The 27,731-nt window shown below is 39.1% G+C and overlaps 1 protein-coding gene across 1 annotated transcript in view; it reads left to right on the top strand.

Annotated features, from left to right (window-relative positions):
- Window positions 1-15,235: 15,235 nt before the first annotated feature.
- The window catches only part of LOC150107187 (ribonuclease H2 subunit A), a 229,108-nt gene continuing 216,612 nt past the window's right edge, over window positions 15,236-27,731 (top strand). The window contains exon 1 of the mRNA XM_090391728.1: window positions 15,236-15,512. Coding sequence (XP_090247854.1) covers window positions 15,386-15,512 — 127 coding nt within the window. The 5' untranslated portion in view covers window positions 15,236-15,385. The remainder of the gene's footprint in view (window positions 15,513-27,731) is intronic.

Raw genomic sequence — 27,731 nt, 5'->3', positions numbered from 1 at the left:
GAGAAACGTCGTAAAAATTGAGTATCTTTCTTAATCAGAAAAAGATGGCTAGGTATGTATTAGGTTATAATCCAATGAGTGACCGAATCATTTCTCTCAGTGTGAGAGTGGACATCCAATGAAGATGACCATCATTCAGGTTTATGCACCCAATACAGAGGCATCAGAAAAAGACATTGAAGAATTTTATGACAAATTAAAAGAAGTGATAGATGCAACACCAAAGCGAGATTTATGGCTACTTATCGGAGATTGGAATGTAAAAGTGAGAGAGAGAGAGAGAGAGAGAGAGAGAGAGAGAGAGAGAGAGACTGAGGAAGAAGGAATAACAGGTCGTTTTGGTTTATGTAATCGTAACATTGCAGGGAAGAAACTAGTTGGGTTTCGAGCAGAGAATTCTTTGCTTGTCGTTAACACCTGCTTTAAACACCACAAAAGAGATCGTACACATGGATATCACCTGATGGACAATAGAGAAATTACACTGACTGTATACTTGGACAAAGAAGAAAAAGAAGTGCAATTCCATCTGTCAAGACTTCACCAGGTGCAGAATGTTGAACAGACCATGAGTTGTTAGTGGCTACGATACATGTGAAATTACGGAAATAGAAACCCAAATGTCGATCAGATATGATCTTGGAAACCTACCAGCTGAATACATTAATTCAGCTGGTATTATTAATATTAGTATACAGAACAGATTCAACACACTAAATTTGTGTGAAAGAGAACCAGATGAGCTATGAGAATTGATCAAAGATTTAATTAAAACAGTAGCAAAGAAGACTATTCCAATAGTTTGTAAGAAGATGAAGTTTAAATGGCTGTCAGAAGATGCAATCAAAACTGCTCAGGAAAGGAGGAAAACGAATGCCACAGAAAATTTGCAGGAAGTATGACATTTGAATGCAAAGTTTCAACGACAAGCCAGAAGAGACAAGGGAAAATAATTTAACTAAGAATGTCAACAAATAGAAGACCAAAACAAGAAAGCAACAACAAGAGATATTTTCAAAACTATCAAGGAACTAACAGGAAAGTATAGTGCCAAGGTGAAAATATTGAAATTTACACACAAAAGATATCTCACAGAAGCTGCAGACATCAAAGAAAGATGGAAAGAGTATACAGAAGCCCTTTACAGAAAGGACTCCAAATTTACTAAGAAATTTGAAGAGCAGGATTATACAGAGGAGCCAGTACCACTGGAGAGTGAAGTGAGGTAGGCACTGCAACAACTGTCCAGTAAGAAGACAATATTCCAGGAGGAGACAGAATACCTATTGAGCTGCTCAAAGCCCCTGGGAGAAGAGGCAGTTAAAATTTTAACAGCTCTATGTCAGCAAATTTGGATCACAACTAAAAATACCTTTATGGAAGAAAAGCAATGCAAGAGAGTACGAAAATTAACGAATTATAGCACTGATTTCTAATGCAATAAAGTCTTACTTAAGATCATTTAGAAAAGACTGGAACCATTCATGAAGAGAGAAATGCCAGATGAACAGGCAAGTTTTCGAAAAGGCAGAGGAACAAGAGATCAAATTGCCAATGTGAGGTGGATAACAGAGAGAGCACAGGTATAACAAAAGAATGTCTACCTTTGTTTCCTTGATTATAGCAGGGCTTTTGACTCTGTAGATAAGAACAATAGGAGTACTAGAGCATTTCATTATCCTTCTGAGGAATCTTTATTATGAACAGATCTTGGAGAAATTGAGCATTTCACAATAGGTAAAGGGGTGTGACAAGGATGTTTTTTTTTATCTCTGTACATGTTTAACTTGTACAGCGAATACATTGAATGGCACGGCTGGAGACATCTTCAGTTGGAATTAAAATTGGGGGAAGAAATATTAATAATTTGAGGTATACTGATGATACTACCTTGCCTAGCAGAAAGCAAAGAAGATTTGGAAGAACTTATTATGAAAATTAAAGAAGAAAGTGCTAAATATGGGTTTAAACTTAAATCTAAAAGTCAAAAGTTATGGCAACATGTGAAAGTAATGATTTTGAAGTATTTGGGGGGGGGGGGAATAGAACAATTTTCTGCACCTAGGAGCCCGAATTGATCAAGATGGTAATTGTACTGAAGAAGTTAAAGGTTGTTCGATTCGTAGAGCCTCTGCTACTAATAGTTTAAGCAAGTTTGAGCGCGATTAGTAGTTGGACGGGTAACAATCGTTCGATGCTGTTGGCACACTTTCCCTCGATGGGTCTTATGACTCCCGGGAGGTGTCACATAAAAAATAATAATAATCATAATAAATGTCCAAGATTATTAGTTGGAAAGAAAGCAATGACAAATTTCAACAACATCTTCAAAGATAAAGATATCAGCCTCGCAACAAAAATCGGAATCGTGAAAGCAATGGTATTCACCATGATACAGTATGGATGTGAAAGTTGGACCCTGAGAAAGAGTGAAAGAATGAAGATAGATGCATTTGAATTATGGGTTTGGAGACGCTTACTAAGAATACCATGGACTGTAAAGCAAACCAATAAATCAGTGATAGACGGAATAAAGCCAGATTGCCCTCTCGAAGCTATGATCATCAAGCAAAAATTGTCATACTTCGGACATATTATGCGAACAAATGACAGTTTAGAGAAGATGATAATACTTGCTAAAGTTGATGGAAGCAAGAGAAGAGTAAGCCCAAGAATTAGAAGTATTGAGAGGTAGGTGGAGTTAAAGAAGCAACTGGAATGCTTTTGGAAATTCTGAAAGATATGGCCAGGGACAGAACTGAATGGAGAATGTATGTTCGTAGAATTACCAGAAGTCGAAAATGGCTCGATGGAACTTAACAACAGATGCCACAGACGATCAAAGGTCTGTATTTGATCATTTCATCAAATGGGCCCTGTACAACAACTAATTGGCGGAGGCAATGTCAGAATGCATTACAAAGATCAAAAAAAGATATATAGAGCAGGCGTGAAATGGATGAATGAAGAGGTAATTCATGCAGTCTAGGGAAATAAAATACTGGGTAAGCAGCACAAGATGACCGGTAATAAGCAGTTCCATTAAGAGTGCAAAGATTTGAAAGGAAATTGACTTTCATGGTAAAGGTATCAAAAGTGTAGTATGAGCAGCAGTTACCCAGTGAGGTCAAAAATATCACAGGGAGTATTTTCTGATACGTGGGCAGTAGAGGAATGAATGATTATGAAAGGATGAAATGGGTTAGAGAAAATTGAAGATGATAACTAATAGAGAAGTTAAAGTTTGGACATTTAATGAGTAATTCATAAAGGTATTTCACACTTGTGAATATGACATCATGCTTCCTTTGAATAAACTCAAAAGGCAGGAATAAGAAAAGTTACTAATAGTCAGTGAACGTATACCCGGAAATTAAATAATAAACGTATACCCGGAAATTAGTAAACTTGATGTTACTTACCGGTAGGACTTTAAGAATTAAAACCATGTGTTTCGTGGGAATGTTCCAGGGTAATAACAACAGCTTTCACATAACTATTGACATGAGACTTGCATTGGGCCAAGTTACAAAGAATCGACAATAGGGCAAAACTGAACTATTTCACATGGGATGTGACTTAACTCTCTTCGATTTAGAGTCCAATTGACTAAAGATGTAATGAAAGTGTCAGAAAGGTTACTAATGACCAAGATTTAGAATTGGATTGACAACTGCATTCTCTTCGATGGTTAACATAGATTTCCAAAACGAAGATCATGTTTTAGTGATCTACTGACTCACTTTAACAAGGTGACAAATGCATTGGATAAGAGTGAACCATTCATGGGAGTATCTTTACAATTTTCTAACGCATTTGAAAGATTTCCGGAAGATAAGATGGGAATTAAATTGGACGAATGTATTTGGAGAACATATTAATATGATGGATTAGAGATTGTTACCTGATAGTTATCAGTAAGTTGTGTTTGGAAGAGGAATAACCCAAAAGAGGAAAGTCGCTACTAGAGTGCTCAATGGTCTATTTTCTGGTTGTTCCCATTTAGATTGTATACTGATATTATTGCGAGAGGTGCTTGTTGGTGATTAGCAACTGTTTGCAGATGATGGATAGATGGACAGAACAATGAAGAGTACAGTGAATGTTCTGACTTTGCAAGATGACATGAATACAATTGGAAAGAATATCTTATGAGCAGTGAAGGAGATGAGGATGTAGAAGTGAACTGTAGACCAGAGCCTAATGGCTTTGATCAGTCTGCATAGAGATTTCTCTGCAAAGATTTAATCATCTATTTTCAAAAGGATGAGAAGTTATTGGAAAGTGTACAAAAAAGAGAGTTTAGGGGTTTTTGTCTCTGGAATGTCGAATATGAAAGCAGATTGGGGACATTCAATCGTCAAAGGCTGGTGGATAGGAGAAGGGTGGGATAATCTTGAGACATATAAGTTGCTAAGAGGTTTTTTATCAAATTAATGTATAAAGATGGTTTGCAGAGAATGGGGGAAGTTAGAAGTGAACAAGGGAATCATACCTGGAAGCTTTGAAAAGATCATGTCAGGAGCATATGAAAACGTTTATTTACATGGAAAGTGATGATGATGATTGCAGTATATTGATCGAGAATGTTGTGAATGCAGAGACGGTGTGTGTGTGTGTGTGTGTGTGTGTGTGTGTGTGTGTGTGTGTGTGTGTGTGTGTGTGTGTGTGTGTGTGTGTGTGTGTGTGTGTGTGTGTGTGTGTGTGTGTACAACAATCAGACCTCCTGTGAAATGTGTCACTCCATGGAGCTTCCATAATAATAAAAATAATGTTTAACGCGTTATATTCCCAAATGGGAGTAGACAAAACCGTTTTATCCCAAGCTAACTTTTGGAGTCTGAAGGGATCAAACTCCATCATTAACCACCAATCAGAGATAGCTAATCAAAGAATATCACCAATTTAAACAGGCATCTGATGAAAAGAATACAGAAGATATGTTCCAGTGTGTCATTATACTAACTGAAATAGAATATATTATTCTCTGAAATAGTTCGGGTTATCCGGTTGAATTTCATCAGTTTACAAGATGAAAAATTCCTGTTTCTTGAAGGAAAAAGAACCAGCATTCCATGCCAGGGATCAATTAACTCGGGAATGATTTGAAAAATGGGATAGAAAATGTTTCTCTAGCGAAAGATTAAATTCAAACTTAGATAATCTTTCTTCTCGCGACATAAATACGGATGCAAACGCCATTTCCTCAAGAATACACAGGCATTAAACAACAATACTAAAAATGAAGTGATCCGCTAATGCCTATTGTTCGTTATAGAGAGTTGGCAATACAGTTTTAGGAGAATGTAGCTTTTGGAGACTGTGAGGGATGCTTAATCTATACCGTTCACAAAACAGAGACAGCTAGCCCAAGGTTATCAATAATTATAAATTGAATCCGATGAAATCGGACAAGAGCCTGTGTAGCTCAATGGATGGGGCGTTTGCACACCACCGCGCTAGGCCGCACGAAGGAAGTCTTGGTTTCGAGTCTAGTCGGCGACTAGAGGAAATTTTTCTAAGCCTTTTTTCGACCGGTTCCCGAGTTAGTCGATCTCTGGCACGGGCAAGCAGGTTTTTCCTCCCGGAAACTCGGGTTTTTCGTCCTGTAAACTCAAGAAAATCGACCGTAGAACCCACATTATTTCAGACATTAAATATATTGTGTTAGGGTTAGAGACCACGAGATGGCGGCACATTTGAGCCGTCTCTCTTCACTGCCTACCGCTTAATTAGTGATAGCCTTGGGCCATCTGTCTCTGATTGGGTACCAGTGGAGATTGAACTGCTCACTCAGTCTCCAAAAGTTAGATAGGGCTAAATGGCCTCGCCTACTCCCGTATATACGGGAATAAAAATGCGTTAGCTGATTTTTTTTTTTTTGAAATCGGGCAGAAAAGTAATGCCATCCTGTGTATTATACAGATACGGTCGATTTTCTTGAGTTTATGGGAATAAAAGCCGATATCGACTAAGTTGGGAACCTGTCTCCAATCAGTCTCGGCCTGCACAATCCACAGAGTTGTCCTGTCGAAAAAATATTGTATCCGATAGACGAAAAAAACTCGTCTAGACAGAGTTCGGGAGTGTAATAATAAAAATAATGTTTAAGATTAAAATAATCAAAGTACAATGGACTTCTAGTGGTGTTGGCTTCAGGCATTCTGTAAAAAAACGGAAGCTTTCATTCAATGCTGGGTAACATTTTTCAGCATAGCAGGATCTAGACTGTACCTGGCAGGCATATCCTGTGGAAGAATAGCAAATGGCCAAGGCAGAAGATCTCAGTGTGCAAGGGTCTACACCCCATTTGGACGAGGTAAGCTTACTTAAATATTATTTCTTGCATTCACTTTTGCATTTTTTTCCTTCTATGTAAATTTTATATGAAAGAGTGCGATCGAGCGTCACACCGAGGTAGAGTGGATTCCTGGAATTTTCTGCATTAGAGCCTTTCCGAAAAATCTGCAGCTTCTTGTTCGCTTCTTTATTGTTAAGGTCAGTCTGACTTTTCATGCAGTTTTGGTTTTAATTCAGAGCCTGTGTAGCTCAGTGGATGTGGCGTTTGCACACCATGGCGCTTGACCGCAGGAAGGAAGACTTGTGGTTTCGAAGACTAGAACAAATTTTTCTAACCTTTTTTCGACCCGTTCCCGAGTTAGTCGTTCTCTAGCACTGGAAAGCAGATTTTATCTCCTGGAAACTCGGGTTTTCCGTCCCCTAAACTCAAGAAAATCGACCGTAGAACCCCACATTATTTCAGACATTAAATACAAGGGTTAGTGTTAAGGACCACGAGATCGCGGCACTTGTTGAGCCGTCTCTCGTCACTACGTGCCGCTTCATTAGTGATAGATTTGGGAAAACTATCTCTGATTGGGTACCAGTGGAGATTGAACTGCCCACTCAGTCTCCATAAGTTAAATAGGGCTAAAAACGACCTCGCCTACTCCTGATATATAGGGGAATAAAAAGGCTTTAGCTAATTTTTTTTTGGTTTTAATTGATTATTGCTATATAGTATATGCTTAGACTATTTAAGGTAAGTGATAGAGTAGTTTCAATGGACTTGAAAATTTTTGATAGAGTAACTATGGCATGGTCATCAGCATAGGTAAAATGTTTACCTGGAAAGTTTAGGGGGATAATTTAGTAGATGTTGAAACATAATGGTGATAATACATTTCCCTAAGTCAGGACATTTTTGGGGGTTGCCAGTGGCTTTTCCTATTCCCAGGTCCAAAAAAGCAGCGTCTGTTTTCCACGAGTGATTGGATTAGGAGGAAAAGGCGATAGTCTCTAGTTATTCTGTATAGTTTATTTCTGAGTGTGAGATGGTTTATGATATCATAAGCTGCAGTTAAATCTACAAATATTGCTCCTATGGTTAGTTTTTACTCATAACATTTTCAATAACTGAGTGAGGGTGAGAAATGGCTTCTTGCTCCCTGTACAAGTTGGCTATCACCCTGATAGTGTGTTGAGGAAAACCCATTCTTTTCATTACTTCCCACAGTTTCACATGTTCAACACAGTCAAACGTTTTATAATAGTCTAAGAACATATTACCAAAATAATTCTTCATATTTTTCTATAATCTGTCTAAGGTAAAGGATCTGATCTCTGGTGATCTGATACCAGTTCAAGTAAAAATTCTTAATTTCACAGGTTGTTTAATAGAGACATGATCCAGACATAGTATATTTTTTTAATAACTGCTTCACATATTTAAGGGAAAACTAAATATATATTATTACTCCTCTATTATTATTTTTAGTTTCAGTAAATTTCGTCAAATTAATATAAAGAATTAATAACAATTATTATCCTCCTTCCTACATGGCCGTATACTTATGCAAAGACGCATGAGGCGCTAGCTGGGACCATCATAATTTAGGGCTAGTTTAAGCGCCCCCTGCAATGAGGAGGGTCCCAGAGCACTCTAGAGCCTCGGGACCCAATCGCCTCAGGAAAAGTGTAAGTACAGCTCTGCCTTCCAAATTAAAGTTATCTGACGGAAAACTAAAGCAGAATCGGATTGAGTTATTTGCACGCCGAATCCTCGGATTTTTTCCCCGTAAATTGAAGGAAATCGACCATCGAACTTAGATCATTTCAATGTACCGTGTTAGATTTATGGACCACGAGACGGTAGTATTTGACCGGGATTGATGGAAAGGATTAGAGTGTAAGTGCCAGTGTTGAACTTAAAAGTGAGTGCAACAAAGAATAACCACGAGTGGGATTACGCGAAGGACGCTGAAAGCTGGCGCTCGACCTTCTCAAAAAACTGTTGAAGAAATCTGAGGTTGATTGGCCAGGTTACTAAATCCTATATTCAGCGACAGAGGACTCCACAGAAGGGGACGACACAACACCAGGGAAAGAAGGGAAGATGAATCTGATAATCTCTACTACCACACCAACAGATCATACAGAAATCCATGCGCGAAAAAAGCATAAAACAGCGGAGACACAGGCAAACGAGGAGATGGAAGAAGACGACCCCAATACTGATCCCCCAACACCCAACAACGAAAATGTCCCACCAATTGAACTACCGGAAAAGAAAGATGGACGGCCCACAGGTCCAGTATGCAAAACCATCAAACCTATTCATGGGCAAAGAACGTGGAGGGCGGAGTCAAAATTCAGCCTGCAACAGTGGTGGACTACAGACACCTCACAAAAAATATAAGCGATTTAGGAATTAAATATCATACTTTCTCGCTGAAGTCAGAGAAAAATCTAAAAGTTGTGCTCAGGGGATTAATAGAAAACATCTGCACAGATGAGATAATCGAAGAACTCCGCCTCCACGATCTCCCACCCGACAAGGTCAGCAGAATGTTGCGGGCCGACAAGAGCCCAATCCCCCTAGTTCTCATTGAGATACAAAATACCCCCAAGTATATATAAAACATAACAACGATTTGTGGTCTGAAAATCACACCTGAACCACTGAGGAAAAGAGCCTCGTCGGGTCAGTGCTACAGATGTGAAACATACGGTCACGCAGAGAAACTTTGCAGAACAGACTACAAAGGCCTAAAATGTGGACAAAACCATCTCACAGCAACCTGGTAAAAAACCAAGGACCACACCAGCCAACTGCGGGGCCTCCAACCGGAAAACTACAGAGGCTGAAGTCACTACCATAAGAACAAAACAGACAACAAAAAGAGACAGATCACCTCTCAACTCTGCCCACAGGTACCAGAGATGACGACTTCCCTGTTGCCTGACACCCAACAAAAGACAACAAAACACCATCTTCCACAAATGGAAAACACTAAAAGTCTGGAAAGCCACCGTCGAAGCAGGGTATAAAACGAAGTTGCCTGCCAATCCAAAGATATCCAACAGGACCAACCCCATCCAAAAATGACAGCAGTCATCACAGCCTCATTGGTAACATGCTTCAAAACTTCAGTAAGTCAAACCCTTTACCAAACTCCAAAAAAAAGATTCGTACAAGAAACACATACTATCTTATCAGTGCTTGTTACTTAACAAAATTAGACGAATACTCCAGACCCACTACAGATCGTCGCTTAAAACGCCAATGATCTAAAAAACAAGATACCTGAGCTTCAAGAATTCTCTCACAGACACAACTCCGACATCATCCTAATCAACGAAACTGATCTAAGACCTGCAGACAAACCAAAACTGAGAGGTTACACACTGTATAGAAATGACCGACTGACTACAGAGGTGGCGGAGAGCCACATTCCTCAAAACCTCCATCAGGCACAATGGAATACCCAACCCTTCAACCACCAAACTAGAGCTCACCGTCATCGAAGTTCACACACACTCAACTGGAAGACTTAAAATCTTCGCCGCCTACAACTCCCCTGCAAAAATCCTGTTATTTTCCGACTTGGATGCTGTTCTTGGCGTATATGTGTTCATCATCGTCGCTGGGGACTTAAATCCAAACATCCCTCCTAGAACAGCAGAACCACAAAAAAAAAAATGGCTGTATCCTCTTTTAACGTCAGGACCCACCAAATCATCCTACCATAGCCCAACAGGCACAGCCGACACCCTAGATATCGCTATCCTACACAACATCAAATACCAGTACAGCCTCCAATCACTGAACTAATTTTCATCAGATCATAACCCAATCCTACTTTACTTAGGGAGTAAAGACCAGCCACCTACCCCCCCCCCCCCATCTAATCCTCCATACTCTGGGAGAAACTTAGGAAAGAGCTACCAGAGCATATCGGTCCGGGTCACACATAAAAGCCAAGGAAGAAATAGACACTGCAATAAAGAATCTCACCAACCAAATCAAGAAAGCCATAATACAGCCATAGTTACCATGACTACACACAAACAAAATCATCTCCCAGAAGAAATCATGGACTTGATAAGAGAAAAAAAAACAGACAAAGGTAAAGATAACACAACACACCTGCTACCCAGGACAAAACAGTTCTCAACAGACTAAACAAATCAGTCCGAGAATCTCTCCAAAACCACAAGAATCAACAATGGGAAAACAAGCTCACCTCCATCTCCACAGTAGATCATTCCATATGGAAATTCCTAAACAACTTCAGGAACAAGTGCAAATCCCTTCACCCTCTTCAAGCAGAACAACACGTAGTGTACACAGATGCTGACAAAGCTGAAGCCATAGCAAGAAATCTAGAAAAACAGTGCAGTCCTGCATACGAGAACCTATCCATCAGCCACGTATACAAGATCCATTGTAAAGTCAGGCTCACAGTACATCGTCCAGACGACAATCCAAGCTCTATGAAGCCTACCTTACCCACTGAAATCATCTGCATCTTCAACCACCTGAAGAACAAAAAAGCCCCAGGACCCGACGGCATCACAAACAAAGTCATCAAGGCACTACCACGCAAAGCAATATTACATCTGGCAAACATCATAAACTCCATCCTCATATGGCAGCCCTTCCCCAGTACTTTAAACAGCCAACATCATCCCAATTCACAAGCCAGGCAAAGACCCACACCTACCACAAAATTTCCGCCTCATCAGCCTGCTATCCAACTTAAGAAAAATAGCAGAGAAAATCATCCTCATCAGACTCCAAGAACATGTCAACCAACTAACCATCATTCCACAAGAACAATTTGGCTTTTGTCAAAACTACAGGACCACCCAACAGATTCATAGGCTGGTAGAACACATCACCATAGGATTCAACTGGAATCAACACACCGGAGCCGTCTTCCTAGACATCTCAAAGTCCTTCGATAACATCTAGCACCAAGGTCTCCTTTACAAAGTTAACATCGCAAACTTTCCACTAAATATGATACATCTGAGTAAGTCATACCTCACAAACAGGAAGATGCAAGTGAATATTAATGAAGCAGTGTCAACTGAGCGAAAAATCTTGGCCGGTGTTCCTCAAGTATCACTGCTGGCCCCGATCCTGTTCAACATCTACATGGCAAACTTCTCTCAAACTCGTGTCACATCCACCATCGCCCTTTATGCAGACGACACAGCCAGATCCCGCCAACCACATCCCGTAACCAAAAAACTACAAGACACCATTCAGAATCTAGAACAGTGGTTCTTAACCTTTTCAAAGTCACGGAACACTTTTGATTATAAGAAAAATTTGCGGAACAACCAAAGCATTAGGGTCATAAAACTAACAATAAATATATGCATCGACTTGCCTTTTATAAAAATGGAACTTATTTTAATCGATACTTGAGCTTCATCTCTTTGTTTTTATTGGTTAGTCTTTCACACTTTTTAGTTTTTGTATTGGTTAATATTGAGAAACCAAGCTCACACAAATATGATGTCGAAAACTGTAACAAAATTTTCAGTGCCCTTGTGAAGAGAGTTGTGTTTATTCGGCTTGGACAAAAATCGAAAATTCCTTAAGAGTTATTTCCGTTGTCAGAGTTGACCTTTCGTTTGGACAAAAATTGAAAATTCCTCAAGAGTTATTTCCGTTGTCAAGGTAACTAATTGTTCCTCACAATTAAAGAAAAGATACCAAGAAATTATATACATGGTTTAATCCATTATCCAAGTGTGTGCAAATAACGTTTGCACCTGAAGTATATTTCAGGGCAGGTTAACTCCTGGTAAAAGTGATATGACTTCACATCACTTACCTTAGTATCCCATAATGCAAAATACATCTCCTTGCGGACATGTATAATGCTATGCATTATGGGAAGGATCACTACCCAGACCAGTTTCGACCTTTATTGTGGTCTCTTCAGTGGGAGCCAGACCCAGAGGTGATATTAAGGTTCAAGCAATGCTAAAATCATATTTGCATATATGAGTTGCCAAAAGGTGTCTCACCTTATCATTAAATTACTCTGGATTAGAGAAAGAGGTTAGAATTTTTTCACTTGGTTATACAATAAATTAAAAATACCAAGAAATTATATACTTGGTTTAATCCATTATCCAAGTGTAAGAAAACAAAGTTTGAACCTGTAGTATCTTTCAGGCAGCTTTGTTTGCTTACACTTGGATAATAAATTAAACCAAGTATATAATTTCTTGGTATCTTTAATTTATAATATAACCAAGTGAAAAACTTTCAACAACTATCTATCTCTAATCCAGAGTATTTTAATAATAAGGTGTGACACCTTTTGCAACTCATATAGGAAAATATGACTTCTTTATTACTTCAACCTTGGTATCTCACCTCTGGGTCTGGCCCCCAACTGATGAGACCTCAAAAAAGATCGAACCGGTCTGGATAGTTACCCTACCCATAATGCATCGCATTATACATGTCCACAAGGAGATGTGTTTTGCATTATGGGATACTAAGTCAAGTGATGTGAAGTCACACCACCTTTGCCACAAGTTGCCCTGCCAAAGTCCTGAAAGATACTTCAGGTGCAACTGATTAAAGCAAGTATATAATTTCTTGGCATCTTTAATTTATAATATAACCAAATGAAAAACTTTCAACAACATAATTGCTCTTCTTCTTGTAACAAAAATTCAAAATTCGATGTATTAACTGTGCCAAATGGATTTCGTATCCTTTCATAATTGTGTGTATTTAAGGAAGGAAAGTAACTTGAAATCTTATCTTCCAATATTGCTAATGTTCTGTTATAACGGAAATAATAATAATAATAATAATTATTATTATTATTATTATTATTATTATCATTATTATGTGACACCTGCATGGAATCCAAAGACTTATCGAGGGAGAATGTGCCAACACCATCGAACAATTGTTCCCCTTCTAACTACTAAGCGCGCTCAAACTTAACTTTTTGCAGGCCATTAGTAGCAGAGGCTCTACCAATCAACCAACCTTTGCTTCTCCCGATATTATTATTATGGAGCGAAGTAAACATATCTACTGTATTTTTTTCTGATATGCGGTTTTCCAAAGAGATACTTTTTTTCTGAATAGCGGACAATTTGTCAGTGGATGTTAAAATATTTTCATTTTTCCATTGGATACTTGTATTAACGCTCTTCAAGTAATTAAAATATCGGCTAAATACTCCATTTTAGCACACTAACTATCATTTTGAAGACATTTTACAAACTCATCAGTACCTTCATTTTGAAAAAAGACCAATAATTCATTCTTTAGTTCTAAAATTCGGAATAGTACTTTATCCATGGATAACCATCTTATTTCAGTGTGCAAAAGCAAAGATTCGTATTTGGCTTTCATAGATATGCAAAATTTTTAAAAAGGCATGCTTTTAAAGGTCTTGACTTGATGTAATTTATTATATTTAAACTTGGTCTAGTACAAGTTTTAATATTGCCCGTAATGTTTTCGAAACTATGGATTCTCTGTGCAAAAAGCAGTGCATAGATATAATATTTGGGTTAATTTTCCTTGTAAGGGTAACAAATCCTTTAATAGACCTACCATTGATGGAGCACCGTTCGTATTCAAATTCCAACAGATAGCTCCCATGAATTTTTAAAATTTTCTAAATATGACGTAATAGAGTCAAAAATATCTTGTCCTGTTGTACGTTCTGTAAGTTCTCTGCATAGAAATTGACTCTCTATTTCGTTTTCATTAAGGAAACGAACGAATCCTAGTATATGAGCATTATTGCTAATATCAGTGGACATCTTTCACCGGTGGAATACTTGCAACCACTTCGCGGAACACAAGTGTTCCAGGGAACACCGGTTAAGAACCACTGATCTAGAAAATGATTTGCAGACTGGCGACTACAAGTAAACCCCCAGAAAAGCACAACGATACTCTTCACAAGAAGTCGAGCATCCCCCCAAAGGAGACATCACCCTGTTCAATTCAAAAATTACCTGGAAAACCGAAACTAAATACCTCGGAATACTCCTCGACAAACGATTATGCTTCAACGGCCACATCAAGAGCACATGCACCAAAGCATTCAAAGTTATCGCCCAGCTGTACCCCTTGATCAACAGAGACAGCTAACTAAACACAAGAAACAAAATTCTACTCTACAAGACAGTGATCCGTCCCACAATTATATACGCCTCTTCAGCCTGGAGCCATACCTCCAAGACAAACATCCTCAAGCTACAAAGACTACAGAAAGGTGCCTACGGATGATCCTGGATGCCACGTGGTTCGTCAGGAACGCCCAGATCCACCGGGACATAAATATCCCCTACATTTCTTCACTATGCTCCCTAGCAGAAAAATTCTTTATAAAGACATCTACGCATCCAAACCAACTAATACAGCAAGCCTGAAACCATGACGGTAAGGACCACTGGAAACATAAAATATCAAAAGCCATCCTAACACCCAATAACGACACATGACCACTTCTGCCCACTCAGAGCGAGCTAAAATAGCTCACAAACCTCATCACTGCCCCCGAAACAGGCAACAGGGAATATAAAAGGCGTCAAGCTTCACCCTCTGAGCCATTAATGTCCTGCGTCCTCTTCTGGTATTTGTCCGTCGGAGGGATAATCCACTGTGGTACAGTGATGCCCTTTTGACAATCATCTCCGATTGGCCACCGGCGGAGTTTGATCTATCCCCTCAGTCTCAAAAAATTATATAGGGCTACAACTGCCTTGCCCATTCCTTATCCAGAAATAAAAGGCGATACCGGATTTATTTATTTTTATTTAATCTGATGTTATTCTATATATTGTTGTATATTTATATTTTATTTTTAAGAATTAAATGTTTTTAGAAAATATCTTGCTTCTCGCTAAAAGCGTGGCCCTTGCGATTAGGGAACTTGATCGTCTCTTATGTATACTAGGCTAACTAAGCGGTTTTTAATGCGTGCTTGCTTGAAGAAACGCGCGTAAATAGTGATGGCTATATTGTAAGTGCTTGTTGTTGAAAGTTCTATTGAAATTTATACTGGAATATAAGTAAGCTGTTTTGTGCTGTGCTGAAAATATGGATCTCTCGGAATATGAGAAAGACAATTCGCAGAATGCCATACTTTTTTCGGATGTACCTGCTGTTACAGAAACAGAATCTTGTATGTTAGGAATTGATGAAGCAGGTAGAGGTCCGGTGCTAGGTATGTGAAAGTTTTTACTCTGTACTGCTGAAATACCTAGACCAGGTACATTAATACTTAATATATTGTTTATTAATAAAAGTTGTTAGAGATGCAAATACTGAGATCCCTGTTGGAATCTTTTTTGAAAAATGAGCATTTTATAGAACATCGCAGTGCTAACACCCAAACTGGACTGTAGTGATACATAACCAGATAAATAAAATATAACTGCTTTTTAGTTATATACAACTGAATAACAATAGTTTTGTACAAACTACGGAATCATGGTTTCCCACTAAGCGAATTAATGGAACCAAGAACAGTAACTTTATTCGGAATGAATTCCATCTTTATAATACAGTAGTTACTTTAATTTTATTAAGAAATAAATTCGTCCAATAAGTTTGAATATAAGTTGTATGAGAAAAAAATCGATCTCCCATTTATTGTAGAAACTTTATTATTATTATTTCCCAAGACCTCACGGAGTCAAAGACTCATCTGGGAGGTCCTTTTATCACACACACACATCTCATCATACCGTGTCTTAAACACACTCAAACTCTTTGCAGACACCACACTCTCAGGCAAGGCATTCCAATCATTCACAATCCTGCACAGAAAAAACCTGCCTCTCACTCCCCTACTCACACCCTCTTTATACAGTTTCCAGGGATGACCTCTGGTTCTTCCCTGATCTCCCACTATTCTCTGTAGAACTTCTCCACCATTGATCTTATAACAACCCCTTACCAACTTGTAGGTCTCTATCATATCTCCCCTCTTCCTTCTCTCCACCAGATTCTGCAAATTACATCTTCTCAATCTTTCCTCATACCCAACATTCCAGAGGTTAGAAACTACCTTAGTCAGTCGTCTTTGGACCCTTTCCAACATCTCTTCATCCTTCTGAAAACCCGGTGACCAAATCTGGGCACAATAGTCCATGTGTGGCCTAATCAAAGCCTTATACAATGGAACAAGAATCTCCCTACTTCTACACGTCAGTGTCCTCCGCATCATTCCCAGAAGTCTTTGTGTTGTCTTCACAATTTTGGTGATGCGTTCCCTAAATTTTAGATCCTTATCCACTATCACCTCCAGATCTCTTATTTCCTCTACCTCCAACAATATATTCTCACCAAGCATAAATTCTGCATCCCATCTTTGTTTTCCAAATTTTAAAACCTTATATTTTGCAACATTGAACTAACACCCCCATTTGCTTGCCCAATCAATCAATTTATTCAAGTCTTCTTGCAAGCCCACAACATCTTCACTACTCTTTATGGTTCGTCCCAACTTTGCATCATCTGCAAACAACTGAATATCGCCATCCAAATCTTCGCCAATATCATTAATATACAAGTTAAATAGTAACGGCCCTAAAACAGACCCCTGACGTACTCCACTAGTGACTTTCCTTTTCCTGGATATCGCACCCCCATACACAACTTGTTGATACCTATCAGATAGCCAGTCTCCAATCCAATGCACTAATCTAATATCCAACCCCATCTGCTCTAGTTTGACTGTCAACTTATCATGAGGTACTCTATCAAAAGCTTTTGCAAAATCCAAGTATATTACTGCGTATCCCTCTCCTCTGTCCAAGGAAGCAGTCACTTTATTGTAATAAGTAAGTAGATTACTAAAACATGACCTCCCTTTAGCAAATCCATGCTGTCCATCAAAGATTATACCATTGTTGTCAACCCAACTCTGGATCCTAGTTCTCACAAGCTTCTCCAACAACTTAACCACAACACCTGACACACAGATAGGCCTATAGTTTGATGCTTGAGTTCGATCACCTCCTTTATGAAGTGGCACAATCTTGCCCTCCTTCCACTCCTTAGGAACTTGACCAAGTGCAAGACTCGTATTAAAAAAATATGTCAAGGCAGGTGTCAACTCTCTGGCACATTCCTTCAGAATATGCGGTGATATATTATCAAGTCCCACAGCCTTATTTACATCTAGTTTACTCAACTCCCCATACACCTCTTGCTCACTTACAGTCAGTCTCTCCTCCCCATCATCAACTGCTCTCAATCTCTCCATGAAGTCGCATTTACAAGATTGAAAGATCTTTATGAACTGCTCATTAAGTATCTCCACCACACATTCTGCAACAGCTGTCTTCATACCATTTCCTCCAATCAATGTCATCCTTCCATAATCATTCTTTCTTTTGCTGGCTACATATTGAAAGAACTCCCTAGGATTTTTTTTTGGCTTCATTAGCTAACTGCTGTTCATACCTCTCTTTAGCTACTCTCACCAACCAAATCACCCTCCTTGCCTGGTCTTTGTAGACCTCATGAAATTGGTTACTTCCACTTCTCTTATGCTGCCTCCACAATGCCCTTTTTTCTCTGTATCACATGCTTAATCTCTTTATTCATCCATCTCACACCTACCTTATTTAACCTTCTCACCCTTGGAATACATTTAGACATTGCATCTACTAAATAGTTTTTGAAAATCCCCCAAGCTGCATTGATCTCTTTTCCAGCTAACTCCTCATTCCATGCTACACCCGCAAGCTGTCTCCAGAGCTCTTCATAATCACCCCCCCTTGTAGTTCCACATATACCCTTTTTTCACAGGGGTCCCTGCACTGCTGGCAACCACCCAGGTAATCACTTCATGGTCACTTTCACCAATTGGTGGATGATTTGACCTCATTTATAATTACATCTTCTGATGAGATGACCAAATCCAAGACCCTTAATCCTCGTGTGCCGTCTGTTACATACTGTCTGAGGTAGTTATCCCTCAAAAACTCAAGAAACTCATTTTCTTTACTTCCAGTTGCTATCTCTTCATTCCAGTCTATATTGCCATAATTAACTTTACTTACGTGTGGGTAAAAGATTTAAACAAGAACATAATTTCTTGTCAGCTATATTATATAATGATCCATCGTTTAGTGTGTGTGTGTGGGGAGGGGAAGCATGTCCATTTAAGTAATAGATATTAAAGCTTTATATGTGTAATGTGAAACACACATCTGTATTTCTCACCTGCTCTAAATACTGATTATAGTTTTTGTACTCCCCAATGAGTAGACTGTAGGTTCAAATCCTATTGTTTATAGGTGATAGATTTTAGGTGCCCAGGATTATACTATCACTGTGCTTATCAGGGATTGAAAGTGACTCAGAAAAAAAAAAATTCATGTTAGGTCTCTGGATCAGTTTCGTGATTAACTATTGGTTATCTGATAGTAATAGTGTATAAAATTAAATATGCTACGAAATTATAGACTTGGTTTAATCCTTTATCCAAGTGTAAGCAAACAATGTCGGCATTCGAAATATCTTCATGACTGAGCTACTTGTATATATCATTATTATTACGTAACACCTCCTAGGAGTCCACAGACTCATTGAGGGAGAGCACCCTCTCCACAACACTCAGTCTCCACCACTTGATCCACTAACTACAACAAACAACCACCACCATCATCATCATCATGACCAACACCATTTACCACCAACCACCATCACTAGTATTTTCACAGAAAATCACAAACATCCATGCTCATGGTGGAATTTGAACTCCACCATGTTCGTGGACGTACATATCATGTCTAAACATATTTGTTTTTAATAAATATGTTTACTCCAAACATATATCATTGTAGTTATTTCGTTTTTTTTTTTTTTTTTTTTGTGCCATACTAGTTAATTTTGTCACATTTATCAATGATTATGAAGAGTCGGATGCAGTTTCCCATGTTTCAAATCTGAATGGGCAGGTAATGACATTATGTAAGGGTAACCGTGTGCCCAAGGGGATGTTGAAATGCATGTACATATGTACACGAATGCCCGAAGTATCAGAAATAAAGGAGAATAATTTTTAGCATTCGTCAGCTAATCTTGGCCAGAAATTATTGGCATCAGTGAGACCTGGTTGTCAGCAAATGATATAATTATAGGAATAGAATGTAATGGATATTGTATTTTCAGAGAAGATAGTAAAAATGAGGCAGGTGGACTGGATATCATTAACGATAGCTGAAGAACTTCAACCAACAAAAATAGAAGTTAAGAAAGATTGTAGGTCTGATGGAAATGGTTCATTTGAGGCTGTCTGGTGTGAGATTGATGATAGGACAAAATATGTTGTTAGTTGCTGCTGTAGACTTGGGGGGGGGGGGGGTCCCCGAAGGATCCCCAAGTCTATAGCAGCACTTCAAATTTTCGACCTCAATAAAGGTCGAAACCAGTCTGGGTACTGACCCCTCTCATAATGCATAGCATTATACATGTCCGTAAGGATATGTGCTTTGCATTATGGGATACTAAGGCAAGTGATGGGAAGTCATGAGCTTCTATATACGAGTTGCCCAGTCCTGAAAATACTTTAGGTGCAAACTTTGCTTACACTTGGATAAAGGATTAAACCAAGAATATAATTTCTTGGCATCTTTAATTTATAGTATAACCTAGTGGAAAAACTTCCAAGAACTATCTCTAAAGCAAAGTATTTTAACAATAAGTGTGACACCTTTTGGCTACTTGTATATGAAAATATGACTTCTGAATTACTTCAACCTTGGTATCACCCCTGGGTCTGGCTCCCACTGATGAGACCTCAATAAAAGTTGAAACTGGTCTCAGTGGTAATCCTTCCCATAATGCATAGCATTATACATTTGTTTGGAATTATTTGTAGGAAGTGAGATCGCTAGGTTGCGCGCAGTGATACAAAATGTGCAGCGGTAATTAGAGCACCTGCAAAACTCTTTCCAGAGTGATTTGGATAACGTAAAAAAACAGTGCAAGAATGAGAGAGTTTCTGAAATGAAGGAAAGAGTGTTGTATGGTGACTCGTTATTGAGAGGGGTGATTGATGGCAGTGTAACTAAATCGTACTTACCGGGTGTGAAATTTAAGGATGTAAGTGAGAGTATTAGAGTGCAAAAACAGAGGGCGAAAGAATTAATACTTGTGGCGGGTACGAATGAATTGAAAGGTGATAAATTTTTTATGAGAGAGGACTTGAAAGTATTGTTAAAGGTAGCGAAAGAAAAGAGTGACAGAGTTAGAATGGTTAGCCTGTTGCCGCAGTATGACAGAGAGGAGTTTAGGAAGAGGGCCATAATTGCAAATGACATTATGCTTAGGTTATGCAGACGGTGTGGTGTGGAATTCGTGGACGTGTGGAATGAGTTTGAAGGGCGAAAGGACTTATACAAGATGGATGGCCTGCATTTGAATAGACTTGGTGTGCGGAGACTGGAAAGAGTGTTGCTGAATGAAGTGAAAATGGATGTGCAAAACCAGGGAAACTAGAACTACCAAGGAAGGGGGGGGGAATGGATATGCAGACATCAGTGAGACAGATGAGTGTAAGAATGTATATAATGTACCCGAGCTAGCACTAAGGACAAAAAATGGGAATGGGTCATTTAGAATAACATATCAATATAGGGGTGGGACTAAGGGATCACTGCATTCCATGTATACTAATGCCAGGAGTATTAGGAACAAGAAGGAAGAATTTTTGGCCTTGATTGGCTCTTCCTGGCCACAGGTTATTGGCATTAGTGAAACATGGCTGACAGAAGAAGATATAGTTAGTGGGATAGAATGTGTAGGTTATAGTGTGTTTAGAAGGGACAGAGAGAATAAAATGGGGGGAGGGGTATTATTGATGATAGCTGATGAACTGCAGCCAAGGAAAATTGAAGTTGTATCGCAGGATAGTGAAAGGAGCTCATTTGAGGCTATTTGGTGTGAGATTGAGACTGGCAGAATAAAATATACAGTTGGGTGCTACTATAGACCAGGTGATGGAATAGATGGTGGAGATAGTATGCATAAACAAATTGATGAAATGAGTGGAAGGAGGGTAATTAGTATGGGGGATTTTAATTATGGTAACATTGATTGGAAGGAGGAGAGGACACATGTGAGGAAGGAAATGGATTTTATTCAATTATTAAGGGATAACTATCTGAGACAGCATGTAATTGAAAATACTAGGGGTGTGAGAGTGCTTGACCTGGTAATAGCATCTGAGAATTTGACTGTAATGAATATGACCATGTTGCCACCTATTGGTGAGAGTGATCATAAGGTCTTGACCCGGGAGGTGGCTAAAGATGTGGAATTTTCGATTAAGACAGGGTATATGTGGAATTACCGTGCTGGCAAGTATGACAAGCTTAGGAGATTGCTTGGATCAGTGCCATGGCATGTACAACTGCAAGGGCTGGACGTCGATAGAGCATGGGAAGTGGTCAAGGAGCATTTACAGGAGGTAATGGCTGATTGTATACCTAGGGTCCGAATAGTAAAACAAGTAGGGGTTAAATGGATGAATAACACCATTAATCTTGAGCTGCAAAAAAAGAAACAACTGTGGAGGGAATTTAAAGAAAGGGGTGACCTGCACGCACACGAACAGTATCAAGTGCAGGCCAGAAAGGTAATGAGTGTGGTAAAAAAAGCAAAAGCGGATTATGAAAGGAAACTAGCTTTGCAAGCAAAAGAGAATCCAAAACAGTTCTTTCAATATGCTGTAAGCAAGAAAAAAACTGTACACGGTAAAATGATTTTAAGGAATGACGATGGTAAGGAGGTCACTGAATCAGTCGATATAGTGGAGTTACTGAGCGCGCACTTTGCAAAAGCATATCATCCAGGTGGTGACATTGAAAAAATGAAGGAACCATTAGTTTATACGGGAATAGTGATGAATGAAGTGGAGGTGACTAGTCTATTACAGAACCTTAATGTGAACACATCTGTGGGATTGGATGGTATACCGGCACGGGTCTTGCGTGAAGCGGCTAAAGAATTATCAGTGCCCTTGACCATGTTGTTTAATCTGAGTCTCAGGTCTGGCTTAGTCCCGAAGGTGTGGAAAGAGGGGAAAATAGTTTCACTGCATAAAGGAGGATCCAAGACTACGGTTGCAAATTACCGACCGATCAGCATATCAGGAGTCGTTGTCAAGGTCTTAGAGAAAGTAGTCAAGGGAAAAATAGGAATGGATTGATGAAAATCAGATACTGTACAGGGGACAGCATGGCTTTGTGAAGGGTAGATCATGCTTCAGTAACTTGCTCAAGTTTTATAACAAGGTTACGGCTGAACTGGATAAGGGAAATGGGTTTACAGTGATACTGCTGGACCTGGCAAAGGCGTTTGACAGGATACCACATGGAATACTGATCCGTAAACTACAACATATGGGAATGGATATAGGGTTGGTGAGGTGGATAGGTGGTTGGTTGATGGAGAGATATCAAAGAGTAGTTTATTCAGGAGTAGAGTCCAAAAGACGGCCTGTGACTAGTGGTGTGCCGCAGGGTTCTGTTCTTGGACCACTGCTGTTTAATCTGTTCATTAACGATATAGGGAAGGATCTAAGTGGAACAATTCATTTGTTCGCTGATGATGCAAAGTTGGGTAGGGCAATAGTGAATGCAGAAGATGTCAAAGTCTTGCAGGATGACTTGGATAGATTGGAGTTCTGGGCTAAGGAGAATGGATGTCAATTTAATGTGACAAAATGTAAGGTTATGCATTTTGGGGTGAAAAGATTAGCAGCAGTATACCACATTGGTGGAACTGTACTCCAAGAGATTGATGAGGCCAGGGACTTGGGAGTGTTGGTGGATAGGGAGATGAAGTTTAGGGGGGCACACTGCAAAAGTAGCTAAATCAGCTCATCAACTCACTTGGTTGTTGAAAAATACCTTGACGAGCAGAAACCAGCAAGTTATTGTACCTCTGTACCGAGCCTTGATAAGACCTCATCTCGACTACTGTGCCCAGATTTGGTCACCTCGGTTCCTTCTTGATGGTGAGGAGGTGGATAGGATCCAGAGGCGAGTGACTAAGATGATAACAGGTCTATGGAATGAACCATATGAGAACAGGTTGATTTGTGGGTTGCAGAAACTAGTTGATAGGCGGAGGAGGGGAGATATGATTGAGACATTCAAATTGCTAAAGGGATTCTATAGGATTAATTCAGAGGATATTTTTGAGATCAGGACTGTGGTGGGAGAACTAGGGGACACCTATGGAAGCTGGGCCAGAGTGTGGTCAGCAGGGGTGTTAGAGCTGGGTTCTTTACTTTTAGAGTGGTAACTGAGTGGAATAAGCTGCCAGAGTCTGTTGTGGGTGCTATGACGGTGAACGAGTTCAAGACAAGGTATGATAGATACTGTGAGAATGTAATCGCATAGTTGTGTGGACATGATGTTTAGGGCCTCCCTCGATGAGTCTAAGGACTCCTGGAGTTGCCCGAAATAATAATAATACATGTCTGTAAGGGATACATTATGGGATACTAAGGCAAGTGATGTGAAGTCATTAGCCACTGTATACAAATTACTGTGTCCTGAAAATACTTCAGGTGCAAACTTTGTTTGCTTTTATTGGATGAAGAATTTAACCAAGAATATAATTTCTTGTCATCTTTTATTTATGGTGACAGGTCTGTGGAATGTTCCCTATGAGGATGGATTGATGGTGTGTGGGTTGCAGAGAAGAGGTGGGTAGAAGTATGATAAAACTCATAAATTACTAAAGGGATACTATAAGAGTGACATTTCTCTATAGGATTGAAAATTTTCAATATGTTGGGAGTAGGTTGGAAACAAGGGATCACACTTGGAAGCTATCTATGAGTGTGGTTAATAAGGGTGTGTGCAGATTAGATTCTTTTCTTGGAGAGTGGTGAATGAGTGGAATGGATTGCGAGAGATGGTTGCGAGTGCCTCAACAACGAGTAGATTTAAGATGTGTGATAGGTATTGTGTTAATGGATAGAGTGGGTCTCCCATATGTGTTGTTTGACTCCATGGAGTACCCATATAAATAATAATAACATAGTTGTATTTATTATTACATAATTAAATTTTTATAGTTTACAAACTTTACATATGCAGATAAAAATAATAAAATTAGGAAAGGTAGAATGAAAGTTGCAGCGTATAATAATTTGATTCTATATTGAGTGCGGTATGGCACACAAAAAAAACAGTATTGAACTTCGATACCCCCCTTCACTACACATGGTATGAGATATGCTGTTTGTCTGCATGCAGATTAATAGAAGAGCACGTCATTGCATTTAGCTGTAGCAATATTGTTGACGTTGGAAGACAAGATGTTTATTGTTGAGCATTATTTTCGTTCATATGGAGTTCATAGAGCAAAAGGTCCAAGCTTGTGATATGTTTGTGAGCAGTTTGTTCATTGGGGATTGGGAGGTATAGGATAAGAATCAGACTAAATTGACTAAGCTGGTCACAGGTCAATGGAATGTTTCCTAAGAGGATAGATTAAGGGTGTGTGGATTTCTGTAAGTATGCCCCTAGGAATAGTGTCATCAATGCCTTAATCGAGAGGTTCCGACATACCGGGAGTTTTCTGCCACATTGCAAATGGCATTCAGGGAGACCATGAACTGTATACACAAATACGAATCATGGGTGTGTGTGTTGTGGAGCAAGTTACTGTCTCCGAAATACAGTCAGTGCCAAACAGCTGTAAAACTTGGGATACTGAGGCAGAGAATCCTAAAGGATCTGGGTGCCTTTTTGTACATGGTCAATTTTTTTTACAGCAATGGATTTCAGGTGGGTCTGTTTTTTTTTTTTACAGCAATGGATTATGCTGCACAGCAGGAATACTGTGCATGCATGCTGTCCAATGTCTATGAAGATCTGTCCTTCCTCCACAATGTCTGTTCTCAGATGAAGCACATTTCCATCTAAGTGGTCATGAAAACAGATGAACCTACAGGTTTCTTGATTTCTAGAGACCTGAATTTGTCCTAGAGAAACCTTTCACAGTGAGAAGGTCATCATCTCATGGTGTGCAGTTTCTGGCCATGGCATAATTAGGCCATACTTCATTGAAGAGGGTGCCATAAACCATGATCTTGAATAGCGAACACTACCTTGAGAATGGGTTGTTTCCGTTCACCCAGGATTTTCATAAGATGTGTCGTGCATAAAATATTCCATTTCATGCACAGGTATTCCAGCAGGACAGAGTAACCTGTAACACATCATGTGGTTCTAGAGCCTGTTTATCAGAACACTTATCAATGAGGCTCATTTCGAGGTTCACAGAATTCCTGTACCTTTCACGTTCTTCTGATCTCGCATCACTTGATGCCTTTGTTTGGGGTATGTTGAAGGAATGGGTATTCCACCATGAACTGCCTACAAACCTTGATGAACTGAGGGATAAAATTGCATGATATATCCATTAGATATCCCCACCCTTGTTCTCCAAGATGATAGAGAACCTTTACATGCAGCATGAAACATGTCTTGAAAGATGACATGCTCATTTCCAGTACATAATCTACTGTCATCACTGCTTTTTTTGACCAAGATTCTACCAATAGTTGTGGACATACATATCATGTCTAAACATATTTGTTTTTAATAAATATGTTTACTCCAAACATATATCATTGTACTTATTTAAGTTAAGGGATATTACATCCCATATTGTTTCATAGCCGAATAAGAAACTCAGAGTTTCATGCCGAATATAGTAAATGTATAAAGTTCGGCGAGTCCAAGTGTAAGCAAATACCTGGATAGTGCCACAACTGACCCTCTAGGGAGTGCAACACTGAGGCAACTCATGGTAAGGGTGGAGCAAGCCCCAATCACTATTCTTGATATTTCCCCATAATGTGAAACCCAGCTCCTAGGAGCTGTATTACTGTTCTACATTATGAGTGAGAGAAAGTCACTACCCAGACCGGTTTCAACCTTTATTAAGGTCTCATCAGTGAGTAGGTAGACCTAGAAATACCAAGTTTGTATGCAAATAGAACTTACATATATCCTACTATGAGAATTGCCAAGAAGGCGTCCTAATAAATTATTAATTATATGAAAAGCCAAAGGCTTCAATTCGGCGACATATACTTATTTAAGTTAAGGGATATTACATCCCATATTGTTTCATAGCCGAATAAGAAACACAAAGAGTTTCATGGTGAATATAGTAAATATATAAAGTTTGGCGAGTCCAAGCATAAGCATATCATTGTAGTTATTTATTTATTTATTTATTTTTTTTTTTGCTCCATACTAGTTAATTTTGTCACATTTATCAAGGTTTGCTTTGACCTCCAGATTTTTTTTTTTTTTTTTTTTGTAACCCACAATTTAAGAACCCACTGGCATATAGCATTGTGATGGAGATTTTTAGGGCATAGCTCCATATGTAAGAATGGTATTCTATGGTTGAAGAGACTTCATATGTATAGATTGTTGTTCTTCTCCCATAGTTCTAAATGAACCGTTGGGTCATTCATGGCTGGTAGGTGATGCTCTTTGCTAGCCTCCTCCAGTCATCTCAGTCTCTTGTTCTTGATGTCAGTTGAGAAAGGGAGGAATTTGTCCATTTTTTGATGTTATCAGTCCATTTTAATCGAGGTCGGCCCCTAACCCTTGATTCCGGAATGATTCCTTCCAGTGCATGCTTTGGAATGCCATTAGCCCTCTCCACATGGCCGAACCATTTCATCTGTCCTCTTCTGATGACTGTCAGAATATTTTCCCTTTTTCTCCCATCTATTGAATCAATCAGTTTTCGGACATTTTTATTGGTTTCGTGAGTGGTATAGGGAATTCTCAAAAGTCTTCTGTAAGTTTTCATTTCGAAAGACAGGAGTCTCCTCTCATCTTCCTTCAATAAAGTCCAGGCCTCACAACCATACAAGAGGACAGAATTCACCAAGGTGTCAATTAGTCTTAGTCTGGTTGTGATTGCTATTCTGTTATCTCCCCACAATGGTTTTAACTTCTGTAGGGCCACGGTTACCTTAGCAATTCGGTATTTAATGTCGGTTTTTGAACGACCATCTTGACTCAACGTGCTTCCTAGACAAGTGAACTTCTTTACATTCTCAATTTGCTTATTGCCAATTTGTATTTTTAAGAATTCAGTGTCTGATTTTGAGGTAATCATTGTTTTTATTTTTTGTAGGTTTATGTATAATCCATATTTTTTTTAATGTTCCGAAAACACGGCTGGTTATCTCTTGTAATTCTTCTTCACTTTCTGCCAGAAGATCGATATCGTCAGCAAAACATAAGTTATTTATTCTTAGTCTGCCAACTACTATTCCAGTGTCATATTCATAAAGAGCTTCATCTATGATATATTCCAGAAAACAATTAAAAAGAAGAGGGGACAAGATGCATGCCTGTCTTACCCCCCCCCATTC

This window comes from Typopeltis vanoorti, chromosome 4, assembly GCF_054136105.1.
Source record: "Typopeltis vanoorti isolate ZY-2024b chromosome 4, IOZ_Tvanoo_1.0, whole genome shotgun sequence".
NCBI classification, from domain to species: domain Eukaryota; kingdom Metazoa; phylum Arthropoda; class Arachnida; order Uropygi; family Thelyphonidae; genus Typopeltis; species Typopeltis vanoorti.
Note: the sequence above shows the minus strand (reverse complement) of the source record. Positions and strands in the feature narration are given on the sequence as shown.